The 19,001-nt window shown below is 39.7% G+C and overlaps 1 protein-coding gene across 5 annotated transcripts in view; it reads left to right on the plus strand.

Moving 5' to 3' along the window:
• The window catches only part of CALN1 (calneuron 1), a 524,903-nt gene that overhangs the window by 364,347 nt on the left and 141,555 nt on the right, over nucleotides 1-19,001 (plus strand). For all 5 annotated transcript variants that reach the window (XM_049789559.1, XM_049789555.1, XM_049789558.1 and 2 more), the window contains one exon: nucleotides 6,828-6,940. In XM_049789559.1, the coding sequence (XP_049645516.1) occupies nucleotides 6,828-6,940 (113 nt within the window). The remainder of the gene's footprint in view (nucleotides 1-6,827; nucleotides 6,941-19,001) is intronic.

The raw sequence follows: 19,001 nt of genomic DNA on the forward strand, positions 1-19,001 counted from the left end.
TGCAGTGTGCAGTTTCTTGTCTCAATAAATACTTAGTGAAAGATTCTTGGATCTCGGTTGTTTCCCTGTTTCCTTCACTTGGCAGTGCCATATATCTGATGACAAGAATTGGTTTAGAAAAGCTTGATGACAAAAATTGATCTAAGAAACAGAACATAAAAAAGACAACTCCCAACATGCACTGCTCTCTGGGTTTCTGCTGTCTACCTTGATGGAGCACTCCCCCAAAAGTGCTGGAACATCTGCCTCTGTGCCTGTGAAGGAGCCAGCAGTGGGAGAGAGGGAAAGATGAAAAGAGAACCAAACACTAGGTTTTTCAACTACTACAGTGAGTTCCTGCCAAGAGGTCCCAGAATTTGGGAGTTGCTTGCCCAGCATGTTAGGTTGTGTAGCATTTGGGTCCTGGCTTGACCATACTGGGTGCTTTACACACCACTTTCCACCACTTTTAGGCCCACATCACATTCTCCCCAGAGTACAACTTCATGTTTCCATCTCATTTGCTCCCTTGGATCTGTGCTTCATAATATTCTCCAGTTGTTTTTTTTTTTTTTTTTCAAGCAATTGGTGACCAATTTCAGCTTTCAGTCTGTGGGGTTTTGCCTTTTCCTTATGTCAGAGATTTCACAGCAGGAAGAAACATCTCTTTTTCTGTGTCTTGAAATCAAAAAGTTTCTGCAGTTATTGCATATTTTTTCTTAACACATTCTCACTTCCTACATAATTCAGGTTAGAATTTTAAAACTAAACAACACACATATCTTGGAGCAGGTAAATTTAATCTGGAAAGATGCCTGGTCCTCTTTGCCTTACATTTACATTGTGCAAGAAGTTGAGTCCTTGTTGAGTCATTGAGTCCTAGTTCTAGTTCAGAGTTCTAGAAATGGGAAGGGAAAGGTCCTTTTGTGTTTGACCTTGCTCAGGCCTGTGTTCCCATGAAGAAAAGAATAGAGAAGGAAATGATTTGGGGTTTGCTCTGGTGAAAACAGGTCTGTTAGATGAGAAGCTACCTTAGTGTGAACTCTGTGTTAACACAAACTTTGAACACACCCTGAGAGCCATCTGTCCTGAATGCTGAGACTTTACTCTCCTTTGCAGGAGAGAAGAGAGAGGAGAAGAGTTAGCAGGAAGAGATACAACCAGTCTCCACCTCCTCTAAGCATGCCTTGATTTCTGTGACAGCAATTCCTTTCCTAATGGAAAGGGTAAATAAAAGCATCATTTTTGGTTATTCTGTCTATGCTAGAAAAACACATGGCAAACTTGGGCTTGGTTTTCAGCAGTCCACAAGAAACTTGTGGGAATGAGGTTGATGGAGCTTCTAAAGGCCCTTCTTTCTATGGGCTATTGGAGCTTGAATTCTGCTGTCACCTATGGGAGGGCAATGGTATGCTTCTGGATACAGGAGAGTTGGATGTAGGTAAACTCCATGAATGGAAGCTGATTAAGAGACTTAGAATTGCAGAACCAAGGAAGCACCTTAGTTAAGACAAAAAATATAAAAAAGTATTTCAAACATCCAAAAGTATAAAAAGAGATATATAGAGAAAAATGTATTCCCAGGGCTTGCTGCCAGAGTCAATATTGGCAGTTCTATCAAAGGGTAAGTACATGTCCAGCTGCTTTTTGAGGGGAGAAACTTCTGCAGGGACATGTCCAAATTTTTTTTTTTGTGTGTGGTTTTTGGGTCACACCTGGCAGTGCTCAGGGGTTACTCCTGGCTTCATGCTCAGAAATTGTTCCTGGCAGGCACAGGCGACTATATGGGATGCTGGGATTTGAACCGATGACCTTCTGCATGAAAGGCAAATGCCTTACCTCCATGCTATCTCTCCGGCCCCATGTCCAAATTTTTTAATGAAAATATTTATCCAAGGAAGTAGGAATTTATAGTCTTCTTGATTACCTTCTCTTTATTTTATTTTATTGTATTGTATTTGGAGACCACGCCTGGTAGTGCTCAAGGCCTTCTCCTGGCTTTGTGCTCAAGGAATCACGCTTGGTTGGGTTCAGGGAACCCAATGAATACCAGGGTCAACCGTATTCAAAACAAGCACTCTACCTGTTGTACCATCTTTCCAACTCCAGTGTACCCCTTTTAAAATAAAATTGTAGTACATTATGTTACAACCTTTTTAAAAAATTAACTTGAGAATCAATCTTTGAGATAGTAGAGTTTTTTTGATGACCTGACAGGATCAGTGTTGGAGCACTCCACTCCCCTAGAGCTCCCTACTGAAGTACTGAGAGTTTCCTATTGAGACTTTTGATCTTTGACCCTCCCTACCTGTAGGTGTATCCCTGGCCCTGGTGCTTCCATTCTGGTGACAGATGGCAAGTTTCTGCCAGATCAGCCTATGCTATGCTTCTCTGTAATGGTATGTGGGCTCTCACTTGGACCTTCACAGACATATACTCAGCTAACTGATTGGAGCAGTGCCTCAGATGCACAATTTTCTTCCTCCTAGCATAACTTTCTCTTGCCCTTCTGAGTCTGATCTTTATCCTTTTTCGTTTCCGTTCTTCCCTCTTTACCTTTTATTATGCAATGATTTTTATGATTATTTTACCACTTGGTGAAATTTTCAGCTGCTGGTCTTAATGAATGTTGTGCAGGCCTAGGCCGCCTGCAGCTTCCTGCCCTAGTTCAAGTTCATTACTTTGACTTGCAGAGCAGTGGGAAGCAGAAAGACACAGTCCTTAGCAGCTTCACTTCTGTATTTCTTGCTAAGTGGATCATGATATTGGAAGCTTGAGGAGGGAGGGTGAGCTTAGAGGAGTGAATTCCATTCTTTCCTTCACAGTCATAGAGTGATTTAACCACATGAAATTTTGGGGTTCAGAATCTATAATATGTTTTGAAAGCTGGGGGGGCTTGGGAACACCCAAGATCGCCTTTGTCTTGGACTCCATGTGAGTCCAGGACAGTCAGAGGTCACCATGGACCTTGCTCATCAGACTGGTCTCAGATGCCCATTGAGAACTGGGGAGGGTAGTTATGTAGTCACCTTGGAACTTTGAAGATGGAGCGTACCCAGGAGGATTGTGGGTCCCTGAGTACAGGCAAAGTGGTGATTTGGAGAACAAATTGCATTTAGTAATGGATGTTGCATAGAACCCTCAGAAGGCTATCTTCCCCAAGTTCCCACTGAATTTTCAGATAGAACAAGAGAGAACTGAACTCTGGAAACTCTATGTAGCTATTTCTAAAGTCTCTGGTTTACAAGCTTATTTCCAGGGTTCTAAGTTGAGCTGTTGTGCTGGCCTTATAAAGCACTATAGTCCTAATTTTTTTTTAAACCCAAGTACACATTCTTTAAAATTAATTGCTTTATTTAAGCATCATGGTTAAAAATTATTCATTGTGTTTCAGTCATCGAATGTACACCATCCTGCACCAATGCACCCTTCATGCTGCTGATATCTTGTGTTTCTCTTCCATCCCTTCCCCCATTCCCTCGCCTATCTCTGGGGCAGGGAATTTTCTTTTCACTTTTTCACTTTCTCTCTTCTTTTTGACACTGTGGTTTGTACTTCTGTTAATGGTGGGGGGGGGGTGTCCTGCATGTCACTTTCTCCCCTTTCAGCACTGAGTAATTGTTTGTGGTTCTGATTTTGATACCTTTTATATCTTCCGGTTGAGACTTCCTCAGGTTTCAGTGTAGGCAAGAGCAATTTGTAACCTAGGGGTAGAATCTGACAAGGTAGCATAATAAAGTCCTGAGCTCAGTGACTCTGGTGGTACTTAGCAAACCATATGTGGTTGGTACCAGGGACCAAGATGTAGCATGCTGGCTACATGCAAAGCAAGTATTTTAACCTCTATGCTATCTCAAGCCCCTCTTCTTTCTGAATGATAAAGACTACTAACCAATAGGTCTTAGAGCAAACATCTTGGTCTGCATTTGAAGTATTTTATTTGCTTTCTTTAAATCTTAAAAAATAAACTCCCATAATCTTATCAATAACTGAGCCGAAGAGAGAAATTTTCATTTCCGTTAGCCTCTGGTCCAGGTCCATGCTTTCATTTCTAGGTAGCTAGGGAAGGTTTGAGTGTTCCAGACTGAGCATCATGGCTCAATTCCCAGGTAATCTAGAGAAATGAAGGCATAGTTGACCTTGTGAACTGAGTGGCCTTGCTTTCTTACTGTTGAAACATCCTGCTTTTCTGGCATTGAAAACCTAGGGGCCATCCTCCTATAGACTGTTCAATGGGTAGGACAAGAGCTCAATACATCCCAGCCAGGAACCAAATGATTGACATGACATGTCCATCTAAGTTCTTAGGTCTCTGCGCTTCTGCTTGTTGTACTTATCCTAGTGGGTCTAGATTTGAGCAATGCCTCCTTCAAGGGTCTAATCCAGAAGAATTACCTTGGGAAGAAATGAACCCATCACAGTGAATAAGGTATCTTTTGGCCAATGATTCTCTATTTTCTTCTCTTTAGTTTTTTTTTTTGTTTTGTTTTGTTTTTTAGTGGCCACCGTCTCCAGATAGGTTTTTGGCATTTAATTCTTTACTTGCTCCACCCCCATAAAATTTTAATGCAGTTATGAAGCCACAAACCATTGTTCCCTAAGAATCATGTGCTTCCAATTTGGGGGTGAAAATGAGTCTATTGAAATTCTTGGGGCATTTAGCACCAGCTGTGATGAGCCACAGTGATTTGTGTATTTATTTTTGTTTTGGGCCCCACCCAGCAATGCTTAAGGGCTGTGCATTCAGAAATTACTTCTGAAGGTACTTGGGGAACCAAATTGGATGCTGGGAATCAAATTCAGGTCAGCTGCATGCAAGACAAATACACATACAGTGGGTACACTGTACTATGATTCTGGCAACAAGTGTGGTGATTTGAGGGAACAGAAGGTGAATGAACATGGGAAGATGGAAAGCAAGAGTACCTGCTTGATTGTAGCCATGTGGCATTGGGATATTTTCCTCTCTTTCCATCTGTGCAAATTCTGGATGGTTCTCTGAGTAGACATTGTGTCTGTGCTTGAGATCACTTCTTTCTTAAAAGTAAAATTATTACTATGTGAACAAATAATAAAGAGATATAATGTTCAGGCTGGTGACTCATTACTAATACTGTATTGAATCATTTTGTTGTACACCTAAACCTAGCATTATATATTAATCAAATCTCACTTCACCATTCAAACTTAATAGACAATAAAGAATCCTCATGTCATAGCATCTTTAATTTTATTGCTTGGCTATACCTGTGATGAGGACACCAAGAATGCATAAAAATGTATCTCTTTTTCATATCTCCATTTCTTCCAGCATCATTTTTTTTAGAATTCTTTGCTAAAGTAAAAGGCAAGAGGATAACAGTTGCTTGAATTAGCATTCTTTTAAGGACCAGAGAAGGTGAAATTTTATAGCCCTTTATAATTTTAAACATAAATTAATTTCTTTTCCATGGACCTGCTATATCTGTCTATCTTCAAGAAAGTTTTTATCTACACTGAGCTCAGCTCCTGGACTGTCTCTTCTGAATTATGGCCATCTTGATTATTACATCTACTCAGCTATTTGAAAATCATTTGAATGAGAGTTTTTTGAGATTCGTGCACTCTAAGAGTGGATTGATGTGCCTGTATTTTGGCAAATAGATGTGTACCTGAACTGGCATCATAGGTTGAGGTCCAAAGGATATAAGCTCTTTGGTGAGAGGCCCTTCTGTGAAGTCTCAGGGATAGAGAATGTCACATTGATGCCTTGTTGAAGCTTGGACAATGCCTCAAAGGTCTGCTTTTGTCTAAGTTGGCTCAATATAATCTTCTGGTCAATATCAGTTCTGAATGAAAAGATCAAATGGATACTGAATTGAGCAAAGCAAATTCAAGGAAGAGATATTATTTATTAATTCGAGTGCCTGCCATGATATTCTATATACAAAATGCTTCTACTGGATTCCTGAACTTTCAGAGCTCACCTCCAGGTGGGAAATAGGCATGTATTTAGTGACAGAGGGAGAGTGTGTAGTTCTACATTTGAGACACATTACATTAGGACAGACAGAAGTAAATTAGACTAACTCTTCAGTGAAATGAGGAAGGTTCTTGGAAAATAAAACAGAAAGAGAACCTGACATTTATTTTGTCTTAGAGAATGAGATGAGATTCCCCTGGTAGACAAATGAGGACAGGCATCTCAGATGGAGGGGCAGAGGCAGGAAACTGAGAGAACATGCCATGTTGTCTAGAGGAAAGTAAAAGTGGGTAAAAGAGATAAAGGGACTCAAATATATCTTACACAGTTATTTGGTTTCCTGATTTTAGATCAAGAATACCATTGAGGTTTGTCATACATAATCGGATATGCTTTGGGAGAAGCACATTTACATAGTAAGAGAGATAGTGCAGAAAGGTGAGGGCAGTTAACCATACTAGACAACCATATAATTGGTTAGTAGCATTATAATTATTAGTATATTATTGAACACATTTCCCTTCACAACTTTAGCTTGGGGATGAGCAGTTGAATTAATGAGGAACCACAGGTACTTAAGAGGTAAGGTCAAGACCACTGATGACTTATGTGTGGGTGACAAAGATGAAGGAAGAAATGGAGATGAATTTCTCTTTTCTCTATACACTCATTAGGCACTGGAGGTCCAAGAAGTAGAGCAAGTGAGAGATATGTCATGGGTGTGGAAGAACTTGGCTTAGCATTTAGAGAGAAATATGGACAAATGATTAGACTATGCATTATATTAGCAATACTATTTTATTGGTTAAGTGCTTACCAAGGTCAAAAGCATGTATTGCATTGGAAAGCAGGGTCAATTTTCACTCATATTTATATCTTCTTTCAGGGGATGGCCAGGTGGATTTTGACGAATTCATGACAATTCTTGGCCCTAAGCTGGTGTCTTCAGAAGGTCGTGATGGTTTTCTTGGAAACACAATAGACAGCATATTCTGGCAGGTGAGTAGAAACGTTTTTAATATTATTTGACAGTTATCTGTGAGAAACTTTTGGTTCAGTCTTGAGTTTCTATTTATCACATGAAGATTTATTCCTGGATGATATGCCTTCAATTGAACATCTAAATTGATTCTGCCTGCAGTTAAGCTTGGGAGACTACGCCCATGCCTTATGCCTCTTGACATTAATAATATGTTTATGGTTTGGATAATGAGATACCTCTATTTCAAATTTACATGTCCTTTTACTTGGGCCATTGTAAAGGATATCATGTATGTATCTGTGCATGTGTACGTACGCCTGCCAATATAGATATATGTGCTTCTTTAGCTATGTGGCTGAAAGTGGTGTCAAATAGTTTTCAAAATACTCTTCCTCCAGGGATCACTGGATTAATCTAGGGGAACAGAAACAACTTGAGTAGAATGGGAGTTGCTTTCTGTTTGTTTACTTTAAAGAAGGCTGATTTTCAGTGAATGCTGAATTTCAAAGGGGTCAGTAGGGTCGAATGAATTTGACAAACCTGGCATAGAAAAATAGAAAGACAGGAGCCATTCTAGTCAGAGACACTTATAGTCTATAAAAAGGAGAACAACTAAGACTTTGGCAAGGCAGTCATTTCCTCTTGGAAGAGATTTGATGTCTCCCTCCCACCTCACCCCACCCAAGGCTCATTGGTGATCTATTTTTTGTATGATGAGTTGGTGACATAATACAGTGGCACATATGGGCTTCCTCACATAGCTCTGAAGGCCCCTAAATGAAAGCAGCTTTGCTGGATGGTTCAGCCATAGGGCCTCTTAGAAACTTAAGGTTAAGTTGCTGGGACGGTACTCTCTGAATGCTTTGAAGTGGGCTGAAGGAGGTGCCCTAAAAACTCACTTATGTAACTGTTATGGAGGTATTTTGACCTCATATCCCAGTCAACTTCCCTTTCCTGAAAGTTGTCAGTTCTGAGTTCAAGGCTAAAGTGGCTCTTGGGAACTTGGAACCCTCCACTCTTAGGGTCTTACCTGTCACTCTCATAATGGGAAGAGATTCAGATGGAGAGAGAGGAGGCCTTTGGAGTGAATCCCAGAAGCCAGAGACCATTGGTTGCTGAAGGATACTGGCTGCCCCCATGATCCTGGACTGGACCTAGAAATTGGGCCCACCATAGTGTTTTTTGTTCGTTTTTGGGCCACACCTGGTGGTGCTAAGGGATTACTCCTGGCTATCTACTCAGAAATCGCTCCTGGCAGGCATGGGGAACCATATGGGAAGCTGGGATTAGAACCACCTTTGGTCCTGTGTCAGCATTGCAAGGCAAATGCTCTACTGCTGTGCTAATTTCTCCCACACTTTGGTTATCTATCACCGGGGGAGCCCTGAGACCATGCTGCTTTCTGTTCTAAGATGAAATCCTCCCAAGCACTGGATTCTTCCTGCTAATTAAATACCTTTTTTTTAAAATATATATCTCCTTCCTGACCTTCAAGTGGACAATGTCAAGAGTAAAATAAAAGGCAAATGAAATTCTTCAAGAAGAGTTATTTATCCGTTAGTGCTTGTCCCAAAAGTTACAAGCTTCAGCTTTTTATGTGAGATGGTGTGTTGAGGATGGATACTTGCTGCCTACAACCTCATTCCCAAGGACAGAGATCTGAGAGCCAAGATCAGGTCTCATCCTGCCAGGGTCCTCAGCTCTTCTGGGTTGAGGCTCACCAATTCTTGGCAGTCATTTCAAATCCTCTTTCACTGCAGCAAGTAATAAGTGAAATTTAGGGGTTCTTATGGTTCATTCATCAAATTACAGTATGCTTACTTTGATATATTTAAGGAAGAAATCTAAAATTCTGTTGGAAGTCATCCCTAGCATTCAATATGAGTTAAAGATGGAGAGAAGGGAAGGGCTGAGGATTGGAGAAGGCTATTAGGCTCAAATCTTCTGTTTGATTGCAACTGCCAAAAGGAGGTTCTCACAGTTATCTGTGATGTATCATTTATTCACACCCTTCACCATCAGTTCACTTTCTTCCCAAGGAAGAATTCTTAAAATCATGGGTACTTTTAGGCATTAGAGGAGAGAACCTCACTACTAAATCACAAGGGGAACCTGATCCCCACAGTCTGCATGACCAGATTACAGAAGGCAGTCAATGCAAAGACTATTGTAAATAAAGCTGGTAAGGTCAGATCCCAAGATGCTGAAGCAACTGATAAGGTCAGAGTCACTGGTGAGGTCAGAGTTGCTAGATGTAGAAGTCACTGGTGAGGTTGGAACTCAGGAGAGTAGAACACTTGCAAAAAGGCACTTTGAAAGAGTAACTCAGTTTATTGTAGGTGAGAAAGGGATATTTATATTATGGAGAGTAAGGTGTGGACTCTGTGTCAGCCAATGGGGTAGGATGTGAAAGGGGATTACAAAAGGGTGTGTACTTCTGTGTTTAGGAAAGACAGGGTAAAAGGATTAGGGAAAGCAGGGTGTATATTCTGCATGTTAAAACAGGGTGTGTGCTTCAGGTGTTTAACTTCAGACTATGACAAGGATCCAGGATAATGGGAGAGTCAATACTCTCGCCATTCTACAGACTCATCCAGTTAAACTCTTCTTCTACATACAGAATAGTGAGGTTTCCCTTAACCAAGAGAGCTCAGCCCTCTGTGTGTATTACTGTGGGTATGGAAGGAGCATATAACACTTGGCCATAGTGATGTTGAATGATTCATAGTGATTCTGCTGAGTGTGTGAGCCCATAAACTCTAAGAGAGTCCTCTTTATAAACTGACTTCTTTGCTCCTAATTTATCTTTTACCAGAAATGTATTAATTAGGAGTTTTGCTTTGAGAAATGGAGCATGCTATTTAATTAAATGAACCTGTTTATTGGATGGTCCAGACACATGAGATGAATCTGAGGTTAAAAGTAAAAAATACAGGGATCTCAGCTGGACCATTTGTTTTTAATTCTGGAGCACATAGTCAGAATGAACCTTCACTGCCCTTGCATAGACTGGCTTTGTCAAAGCTACTACACCCATTTCTATGCACAATGTTAGGTCAAAGTCTGTTGCTTACATCAACTTTTGTCTTCTTTCCCTGAGTTTCTATCCACAAGCCTAGAAAATTCAGCTGCTTCACAGGAATATCTCCAAATTTGCCCTCACACCCCATTACCACATTTCAAACATTAGTCTGTTCATTCTCATGTCTTCCTATTTATGCTCTTGTCCTAAACTCCTGATGACTGTTCCATGTTCTGATCTCATTGCTATTTCCATCCACCTATATCCCAGGCTACTACTTAAGAAATATCATGTGCTGGGTGCAAGACCATGGCTGAAAGACCAGGACGCTGAAAAGTCCAGAAATATCAGGAAGTTCTTAAGTCAGGGCACTTGACAACACTTGAGTTGGATTCATGCTCAAAGCTGCTGCACACAGCAGGCATGAAGTAGAGCCCAGAAGAATCAGACAGAGCTTACAGTCGCCCTCCATTTGCATGGTCATAAGTAATAATCATGTTTTTCCTGTCTTATTCCAAAATCTTGAGAGTGAATATGGTTTATCATATCAGAATCAGAAAAGAATATTAAGAAAAATGCAGTCCCTAGCTAGTCAAGTATCTAACTATCTGCAAACTTTTTGTTTGTAAATTTGCAGATTATATAAAGTTGAAGATTAGATCAAGTTGACTTGCAGAGAAAGTAAATGGGGAAAAAACTGTTGCAGGGAAAGTAAGTGTAAAAAAATAAAGAAAGAAAGAAAACCCTATTCACCCATATTGCAAGTGAACAAGATCGAAAGAGCAAACAATCTCATGCCTTTATTTGTAGAGCTGGCATTCCAGCAGGCAGTCTCTGCATGCGCCACATCTGGCACCCACTGGATTACTCTCCCCAAGAAAATATTTTGTCAACGTGCCACTCTCTCATAGTTTTGTATCCAAAGCTGCTGATCATCAGTCATTAATCATACAACAGAATTTAAATAGCTTTCAGCACAATGCCCATCACAAAGCCTGCTAGAGTGACAGAACATTCAGCCCCAGAGTGACTGTACCTCCTGTGCATATATTATACATCATGGGAAGCTTGGCACAAATAGTGACTCAAGAGTGGAGTTTCTGAGCCCACAGTGGCTGCAACAGAGTGCTCCCACACCAGCAGGGGGCTGAGAATTCAACTCCCTTCTGACACCTTTTATCAGGAGAGAGCATCTCCGTCAGCACCCCGCACCCATTCAGGCTTTAGTCTTCCCCAGACTGTTCTCCACTGCAGTGCCCACTGAAAGACCATTATTCCCTGTGCTGATTATACATTAACTTACAGTGTCTCAGAAGCCCCCAAAGTTTGATACATTTGCTAAAAAAAAAATCTTACTTTCTAGAAAGAACTGGAATTGATGTCCTTATGAGGGAGGTCACCAGTTTGTTACAAAAGATATTGAAGGATTGGAATCAATAGTCAAATGAAGGGAAACAAGGGCAAGGTCCCAAACAAAGGAGCCTCTTTCTTTCTGGAGTTTCGAGTCTGACAGGTAGCATCAATAAGCTCCTTGGCAGTCGAGCCAACTCAAAAAAGTCTTTTCTGTCCCCTGAAAATTAGCCTAATAATAAGACTCTTGCCTTCTTGCTGGCCAGGAGTGATTCCTGGAAGAAAGAAAGAAAGAAAGAAAGAAAGAAAGAAAGAAAGAAAGAAAGAAAGAAAGAAAGGAAGGAAGGAAGGAAGGAAGGAAGGAAGGAAGGAAGGAAGGAAGGAAGGAAGGAAGGAAGGAAGGAGGAGGGAGGGAGGGAGGGAGGGAGGGAGGGAGGGAGGGAGGGAGGGAGGGAGGGAGGGAGGGAGGGAGGAAAGAAGTAAAGGAAGGAGGAAGAAAGAAAGGGAAATTAGAAGATAGGTTAAAGCAATAACTAGATAATAGTTTTCTCCTGTCACATTAGAAAAGGAAATAAACTTTCCTAGTACACAGTGCTGACAGAAATAAGATAATGGGCAATCTCATAAAATTCTGATAGAAATGTAAGTTGTATAACTTTTCTGAAACTATCTCCTGACACTTAGCCACAAGCTTTCAAATGTTTAAACCTATAATTAAAAATAATTTTAGGCCTGGAACTCTGTCATATAAAATTAGTCAGTAATGTTTAAAAAAATGTAGTTACAAAGATGGAATATTGTACAATTATTTTAAATATTTCCACTTTAAAGTCAGTGTAGAGATTGAATACAGTATAATTACATTTCTAGTCTACATCTTTTTTATATCCATTTATATTCACAGAGAGAAAAAAATAGAGAAAATGCCATCATCTGGCAATACTAATTACCAGGGATTGAATAAAGGTGCATATAATTTGCGTTTACTCTGGTTGGTATTTGTACAATTAGATCATGTCATCTATTCTATTGTTATTTGGTGAAGGTAACTCAATCTCAATCAACAGAACCCACAATGTGGTTTTTAGTTGACTGAGCAATAGATAGTACAGTGGGTATTCATATGCAGCCAACCTGGTTGATATATGGTTCTGAACTCCACCAGGAGGAATTTTTGAGTATTCCACATGTGCCCCCCCAATCTAAGAACAACAACAAAACTACTGTTTTCAGTAGCAAGAAAGTTAATAGGAGATGCTCATGATTATGACCGCAGTAAACAAAACACAAATTGTTATCAACAAAATTATTATCAGAACATAAAGCTCATAATCAAGCTGCACCCCTTTTGCCTCCAAAGCCCCCACATGGCCTTCTGCTTCTGAACCCCAAGGCTGACTTAGCCTGGTACATACCCCTCACTTTGTGGCCAATTAGCATGTGGAAAGCTTATACTTTGGGAGAATGCCTGATTTTCTTTCTTTCTTTTTTGGTTTTGATGAAAGTAATTTCTTTATTTAAGCACCATGGTTACAGACTTGTTTATAATTAAGTTTCAGCCATAAAATGTCCAACCCCCTTTCACTAGTGCAACTTTCCCGCTACCAATGTCCTGATTTGGTGAATGAATGCCTGATTTTATTTTATCACTGGGAAAAATAAATAGGAAATCATGATGTTAAATTCTTGTTTAAGGGGCCAGAGAGATAGCATGGAGGTAAGGCGTTTGCCTTTCATGCAGGAGGTCATCGGTTCGAATCCCGGCACCCCATATGACCCTGTGCCTGCCAGGAGCAATTTCTGAGCCTGGAGCCAGAAATAACCCCTGAGCACTGCCAGGTGTGACCCAAAAACCAAAAAAAAAAATAAAAATAAAAAAAAATTCTTGTTTAAGTAGTTAAATTCATGATTGGCTCTTGAGCCTGAATAGATTGACAACTCAGCGGAAGGAGCCAAGGAAAGAAGTGAGTCCCTGATTCATTACCTGGGAAGGCTACCCTATGTCTTCCTTCTTAGAATTAATAGCTTGGTTTCTTTCACTTGATCGACTTCTAGAATATGTACAGAAAAGACTGTGGAAACTGAAATTTTTCTGCAAAGTTGCATCAGTGAAGAGTGCAAGGAAAAGGACTCATGGTCAACTGAGTCTCCTGAAGGTTGATAGAGACTTATATTTCAGTTCAGGATTGGAAATTCAGTGCGGTCAGGTAGACAAATCCTCTAAACCCCTCAGCCAGCAGCAAGTAGAGACAAGCCCTGGGACACGGGGGTCTCTGATGCTTCAGGACAGTTTCTGGACCATTTCCTTTTCTTCTAGCCATTTTATTGAGGTGATTTGCAACATAAAACCCTACACCTTTATTATGTATAACTGAATGATATTGGGGATACCTGCCATATCAACATCACAAGGCCAGAAGATACATCTACTCCTAGTTCCCTACCTACCCTGGATTATTGTTGTTGTTGTTGGGGACAGAGGGAGAAACAACACTTTTGGCACATTTTTAGTTTCCTGTATTGTTAGCTGTAGGCACTGTTCTATCTGGCAAGTTTCTGCATTTTGTTCTGCATAACTGAGCTTCATACTCTTGGGCATCACCTCCTACATCTTCCATGAGTCTCTGGCACTCACCATTCAACTCCCTGCAGTATGGTTTAGACTAGGCTCCTCAGGTGAGGAAGATCAGGCCCAGAGATGCAAGAGAAGTGAGCATCAGTCTCCAGTCTGGTGTAGAGATCTCCCTGCCATCCTGCCCCTTTCACCCTAGGATGTAAGCCCCACACTCAATTCCTGAGGTATCATCATGTAGTTTTGTTCTGTTTTTCAAATAGGATTTTATTCTTTGATTACCTATTACAAACCACTTTCTGCTATCATCAGGAAAGCTGTTTCAGAATTGGGGCTTTTAACTGGCTTCCTTAAATAATTCTCTCCATAGTAGCTATGGGCTTTTGAGTTAATTTTTGTGACATCTCTATATTGGTTGTGACTTTGTGTATAAAGTGGAGCTATTTGCTTCCTCTATTCTGGCAGCATCTATCTTAGTTCCATTTGTTTTGGCTAAAAAAATAGCCTGTTTATAATAATAATAATAGGAGAATGAGTTACTGGTACCTACCTAAACCCCCTAATGTGGAAGTACTATATTAAATTCGGTATCTTGGAAAGGCTCCTCTAAGGAGGTGACCTTTGAATTTTGCTCTAAGTCCTGAGAATCCTCTAGTCATAAAAATGAGTGCTTTCTAGGGGGAGGCAAGATGTAAGGCTCAGAAACTGGGGGCAAAGATTTCAGGAGATGAAGTTAGTGATGCCATTTGAAACAAACCTGTGATATACCATGGACCAATGTTGGGGTCTAGGTGCAGTAAAATGTGATTGAAAGTGGTGCAAAGATCTTATTTCACTCTCTCCTAAATCTGTAGTTTTACCTTGGAAGTCTGCAGGTCTGATGCTGAGTTCTTCAGACCCTATGCAGTCATTACTTTGGAATACTAGGATATTTCCTTGTCCATTGGTTTATGTCTACATCTGCATACCAGGTGTCAGAAAAGGGCAGAATGGGATAGGGAGCAGTCCTGAAGATGCACTCAAAAATTAACTCAAAATTAACACAAAAAATTAACTCTTTTACTTAGGGACCATTGGTCAAAAATTATTTGTTTCCAACACCCAGCAGGAAGACAAGTAGTAAAAGAGAGTCTATTCAGATTGCCAATTGCCCAGATTTTAAAGTTCAGAATCCTGACAGAATTGATACTTAGACTCAATCTTAGACTCCATCAAGCCAGAAATTTGGATATTATTTTATGTAAAAGTAGTACTTCTTATAATGTTATTTTTTTAGCCATGTGGTGTTATTATTTGATTTATATGCACAATGTGATCTACATTGAAATTAAAGTGTTGCTCCTCCGTCGAAGGATATAAAGAAAAAATAAAATAAAGACTCAGAAAGCTATTTTAGGAATTATATAATCATGCTAATGACTTGCACCAGTGTAGGAATAACCCGAGTAGTGAATAGGTTAGAAGTCCAAAGTATTTGGAGATAGGACTATTAGCTAAACAAAACTGTGGCATTTTTATTATGTATCCATTATTACCATTTTGCACCAACAAATATTCTTAGCCCAGTTTCTATTTTTTCTTTATGTTCCTTTCAGATATTAATTCTAACCTCATATTATTTTCTTTTTATTGCTTTTACTGGATGTCCTTATTCATTCTATTTTTTTTAAGATTACTCTTTAGATGCCTGCCCTTTTATAAAAATTATAGTGTCAGAATTGATTTTATAAACTAGCCATAAAGAATTTATCTTTTGATAGAGTGGTTATATCTTTTGGTGATTCTTTTATAACTGTTGTTAGTTCACAGTTCAGTGGTCCTATATTACTCTTTTTAGTTTATGTTATGTCCTTTGTTTCTTGCTTTTTGCTATATTGATTGTTTTTATGTTTTACCTTTTGAATTTAATATAGTTATATCCTATAATAATCCTCTATTTTACCTTTATTAAATATGTATTTAAAATATTTGTCTAAATATTAAGACCAGGGGCTGGAGTGGTGGTGCAAGCAGTAGGGCATTTTCTTGCACGCGCTTACCTAGGACAGACTGCAGTTCGATCCCCCCACATCTGATATGGTCCCTGAAGCCAGGAGCAATTTCTGAGCACATAGCCAGGAGTAACCCCTGAGCATCACTGGGTGTGACCCCATCCCCCAAAAAATAAATATTAAGACTAGAGGAATAGCCAATCCTGACTTTTAAATTTAAGAAGTTGTTTTTACATTTACTGACTTACATCATTTTTATGTATTGTTTTATCTATCCTTTATATTATTTATTTTTATTTTATCATTGTGACTTACAGCACTATTTAATAATAGTTTTGGCATACAATACTCAGCACCACATCTACCATCCAAGTACCTATGTCCTTTCGCCAATGTCCCAAGGTCCCCACACAGCCCCAATCTCAATCCCTTGGTGAACTCTGTTCTATAGACCAATTCTCAGATTGGATCTCTTACCATTGTTCAGTTGCTACATTTCTTTGTATCCCACATATGAGATAGAACATCTGTATCTGCCTCTTTTTCTCCATGTGATTTCATTCAACATCTGCTCCAGTTCCATTTACATTGCTACAGATTGGTCTGCTCACTGGGTTGTTCTTTTCTGAGATAGGCAATGATTACTTCCCAGACATTTTCTGAGGTTTGATTTGTCTTGGAATGGATTTATTTGGGTTTATCTAGGTAAGGATTTTTTTTTTGGGGGGGGGGCACATCCGGCGTTGCTCAGGGGTTACTCCTGGCTGTCTGCTCAGAAATAGCTCCTGGCAGGCACGGGGGACCATATGGGACACCGGGGTTCGAACCAACCACCTTTGGTCCTAGATTGGCTGCTTGCAAGGCAAATGCCGCTGTGCTATCTCTCCGAGCCCAAGGATTTTTTTTTAATAACTTCTTAAATTTATAGATTTTTGTTTTTCACCAGATTTGCAGATTTGGGCTCTTTTCTTCTTTGAATATATTTTCAGTATTGTTTTGTATATTTCATCCCAGGACTTTGGTACTCTAGAATCTATTTGATGGCCTCATAGGCCCCTACGGCACTATTCATATTTTTAGTATATTTTCTTTCCTTTATTGATATTGAGTACATTCCACTCAAGGTCACTGATTCTTACCTTTATTATCTTTTCTCTACTATCCTTTCTGGCAGCTTTTTGTACTTCTGTGATTGTAGATCTGTTTTATATTTTCCACTTGTTTTGTAATTTCTATTTCTTTGTTGAAATTTAAAAAGAATTCCATTTGTTTCAAGAGAACTTGTGATTAATTATTAAAGAATTTGTGATGCTTTTTTGAAAGTACCAGTAGCTAACTCATCTTAAGGTGAATGCCTAAGTGCCCTTGCTCATTCTGATTATGATTTTCTAGGTTCTTGTGATGGTGGTTTGCAATTCTATTCTGCACATTTCCCCTAAAATTTTTTTTAATGTAATTTTTATTTTGATCATAGTGGCTTACATATTGTTGACAATAATATTTTAGGTATATATTTACATAAAATCAGGGGGGATTCCCATCCCTAAATTGTCCTCCCTACACCTCCGTTTTTGTCCTACCTCCCATTTCCTCTTCCCTCTCCCCCAGGGCGTCTAGAATATGTGGTCCCCTCTGTATCTAACCTACTACTTAGTAGTCTTGCATCAGTTTGGTCTTGATGCCTCCCTGATTTCCCCCTCTAAGTGGGGGCAGGGCTAGCTAGTTCAAGTTGCGTGGTTTTGCCTGAAAAGGTGAAAATATATAAACTGGGGGTAAAAGTCTAATACCCCGAAGATGGGCAGAATCCTTCTAGAGGTTCTCATCATCGATTTGGGAAATGAGTGAGAGAAAGAATGTGAAACACTCCACCAGTACCAAAAGAAGTGTCAAATATCCAGTGAGGACTCCTGCTATATCGATAAGCACCACAAAAGACAGATAAACAAAATAAAACAAAACAAACAAAAAACAAAAACAAACAAAAAACAAACAAACAAAAAAAAAAACACGCCGTGGTCTTGAAATAAGAAACATGGCGTAGCCCCTCTCGAAAGAAAAGGAAGAGAGAAAAGAAAAAAAGTAAATAAATAAATAAGGATATCTGGGGACAACGATTTCAATAATCACATCCAAACAGAGAAATCGACCAAAATAGCTAGGTAAATAAAAATAATAATAAATTTTAATGAAATCTGGGTCCTATTTAGATCTTTTATTTCAGTGGTAATCCAACTGTTTAAGTTGAGGGTATAAATCCTGGCTTCCTGGGGTGAGCCATGAGCTGATATCCATGGACAAATCTCCAGCTTTGGGGATGATATTTGATAGATTAGAATTTGTTGTTCCCTCCTCCTGCTTCTGCTGAAAAATGAAAAGAATCTCCTTGTACTTGTATGACACGTGTTTCCTTGGGAGAGAAGACTGTCAGGCAACAATGAAGAGGCTTCCTGTGTTAGCTGTTTGTGGGATTCTCTCCTGGGCTTTGGCAGAGTCCTTCCCAGGCCATAAGATTCTGGTGTGAAGAGCTGCTTTGCTGCCATCCCAGTCTCAGGTCAGGGTGGAGGGACCACAGGGAGAGAGACTCTCCAGAACTGGATACTGATATTTTCATGAGGGATCGAGAAGTGAGGACCTTCTTTGCTGCTGCTTAATAGTAAGGCATTCAGTTGAGCTCTCTTTCAAGTCCATACCAGACTTGCCTGTCATCAGAGGGATTTGAGTGCCATCTAGTAAGGAATGATCCTTACTCAGATGAAGGACAGGACACAGACTTGAGTTGCCTCCTTTGGATGAGTAAATGGAACTGGCTCATCCTCTTTCCACCTATTGGGAGTTCACTTTTGGTGACCCATTACATTGTTCCCTGGGTTTGGCCTTGCTAGGTAGTCAAGGTCTATACCATCTTTCCTGGAATAAAAGAGCCATTTTATTTCTTTTTTTTTAATTAAACTTTTTAATTTATTGAATCACCATGAGGTACAAAGTTGTTCATGATTGAATTTCAGTCATTAATGTTCAAGTACCCATCCCTTCACATGTGTCCTCTTCCCTTTACTAGTGTTCCCAATTTTTCTCATGTCCCCCTAGCCTGCCTCTATCGCAGACACCTTCCTTTATTCATTTTAGGCACTATGGTTTATAGT

This window comes from Suncus etruscus, chromosome 15 (assembly GCF_024139225.1).
Source record: "Suncus etruscus isolate mSunEtr1 chromosome 15, mSunEtr1.pri.cur, whole genome shotgun sequence".
In the NCBI taxonomy this organism is placed as follows: domain Eukaryota; kingdom Metazoa; phylum Chordata; class Mammalia; order Eulipotyphla; family Soricidae; genus Suncus; species Suncus etruscus.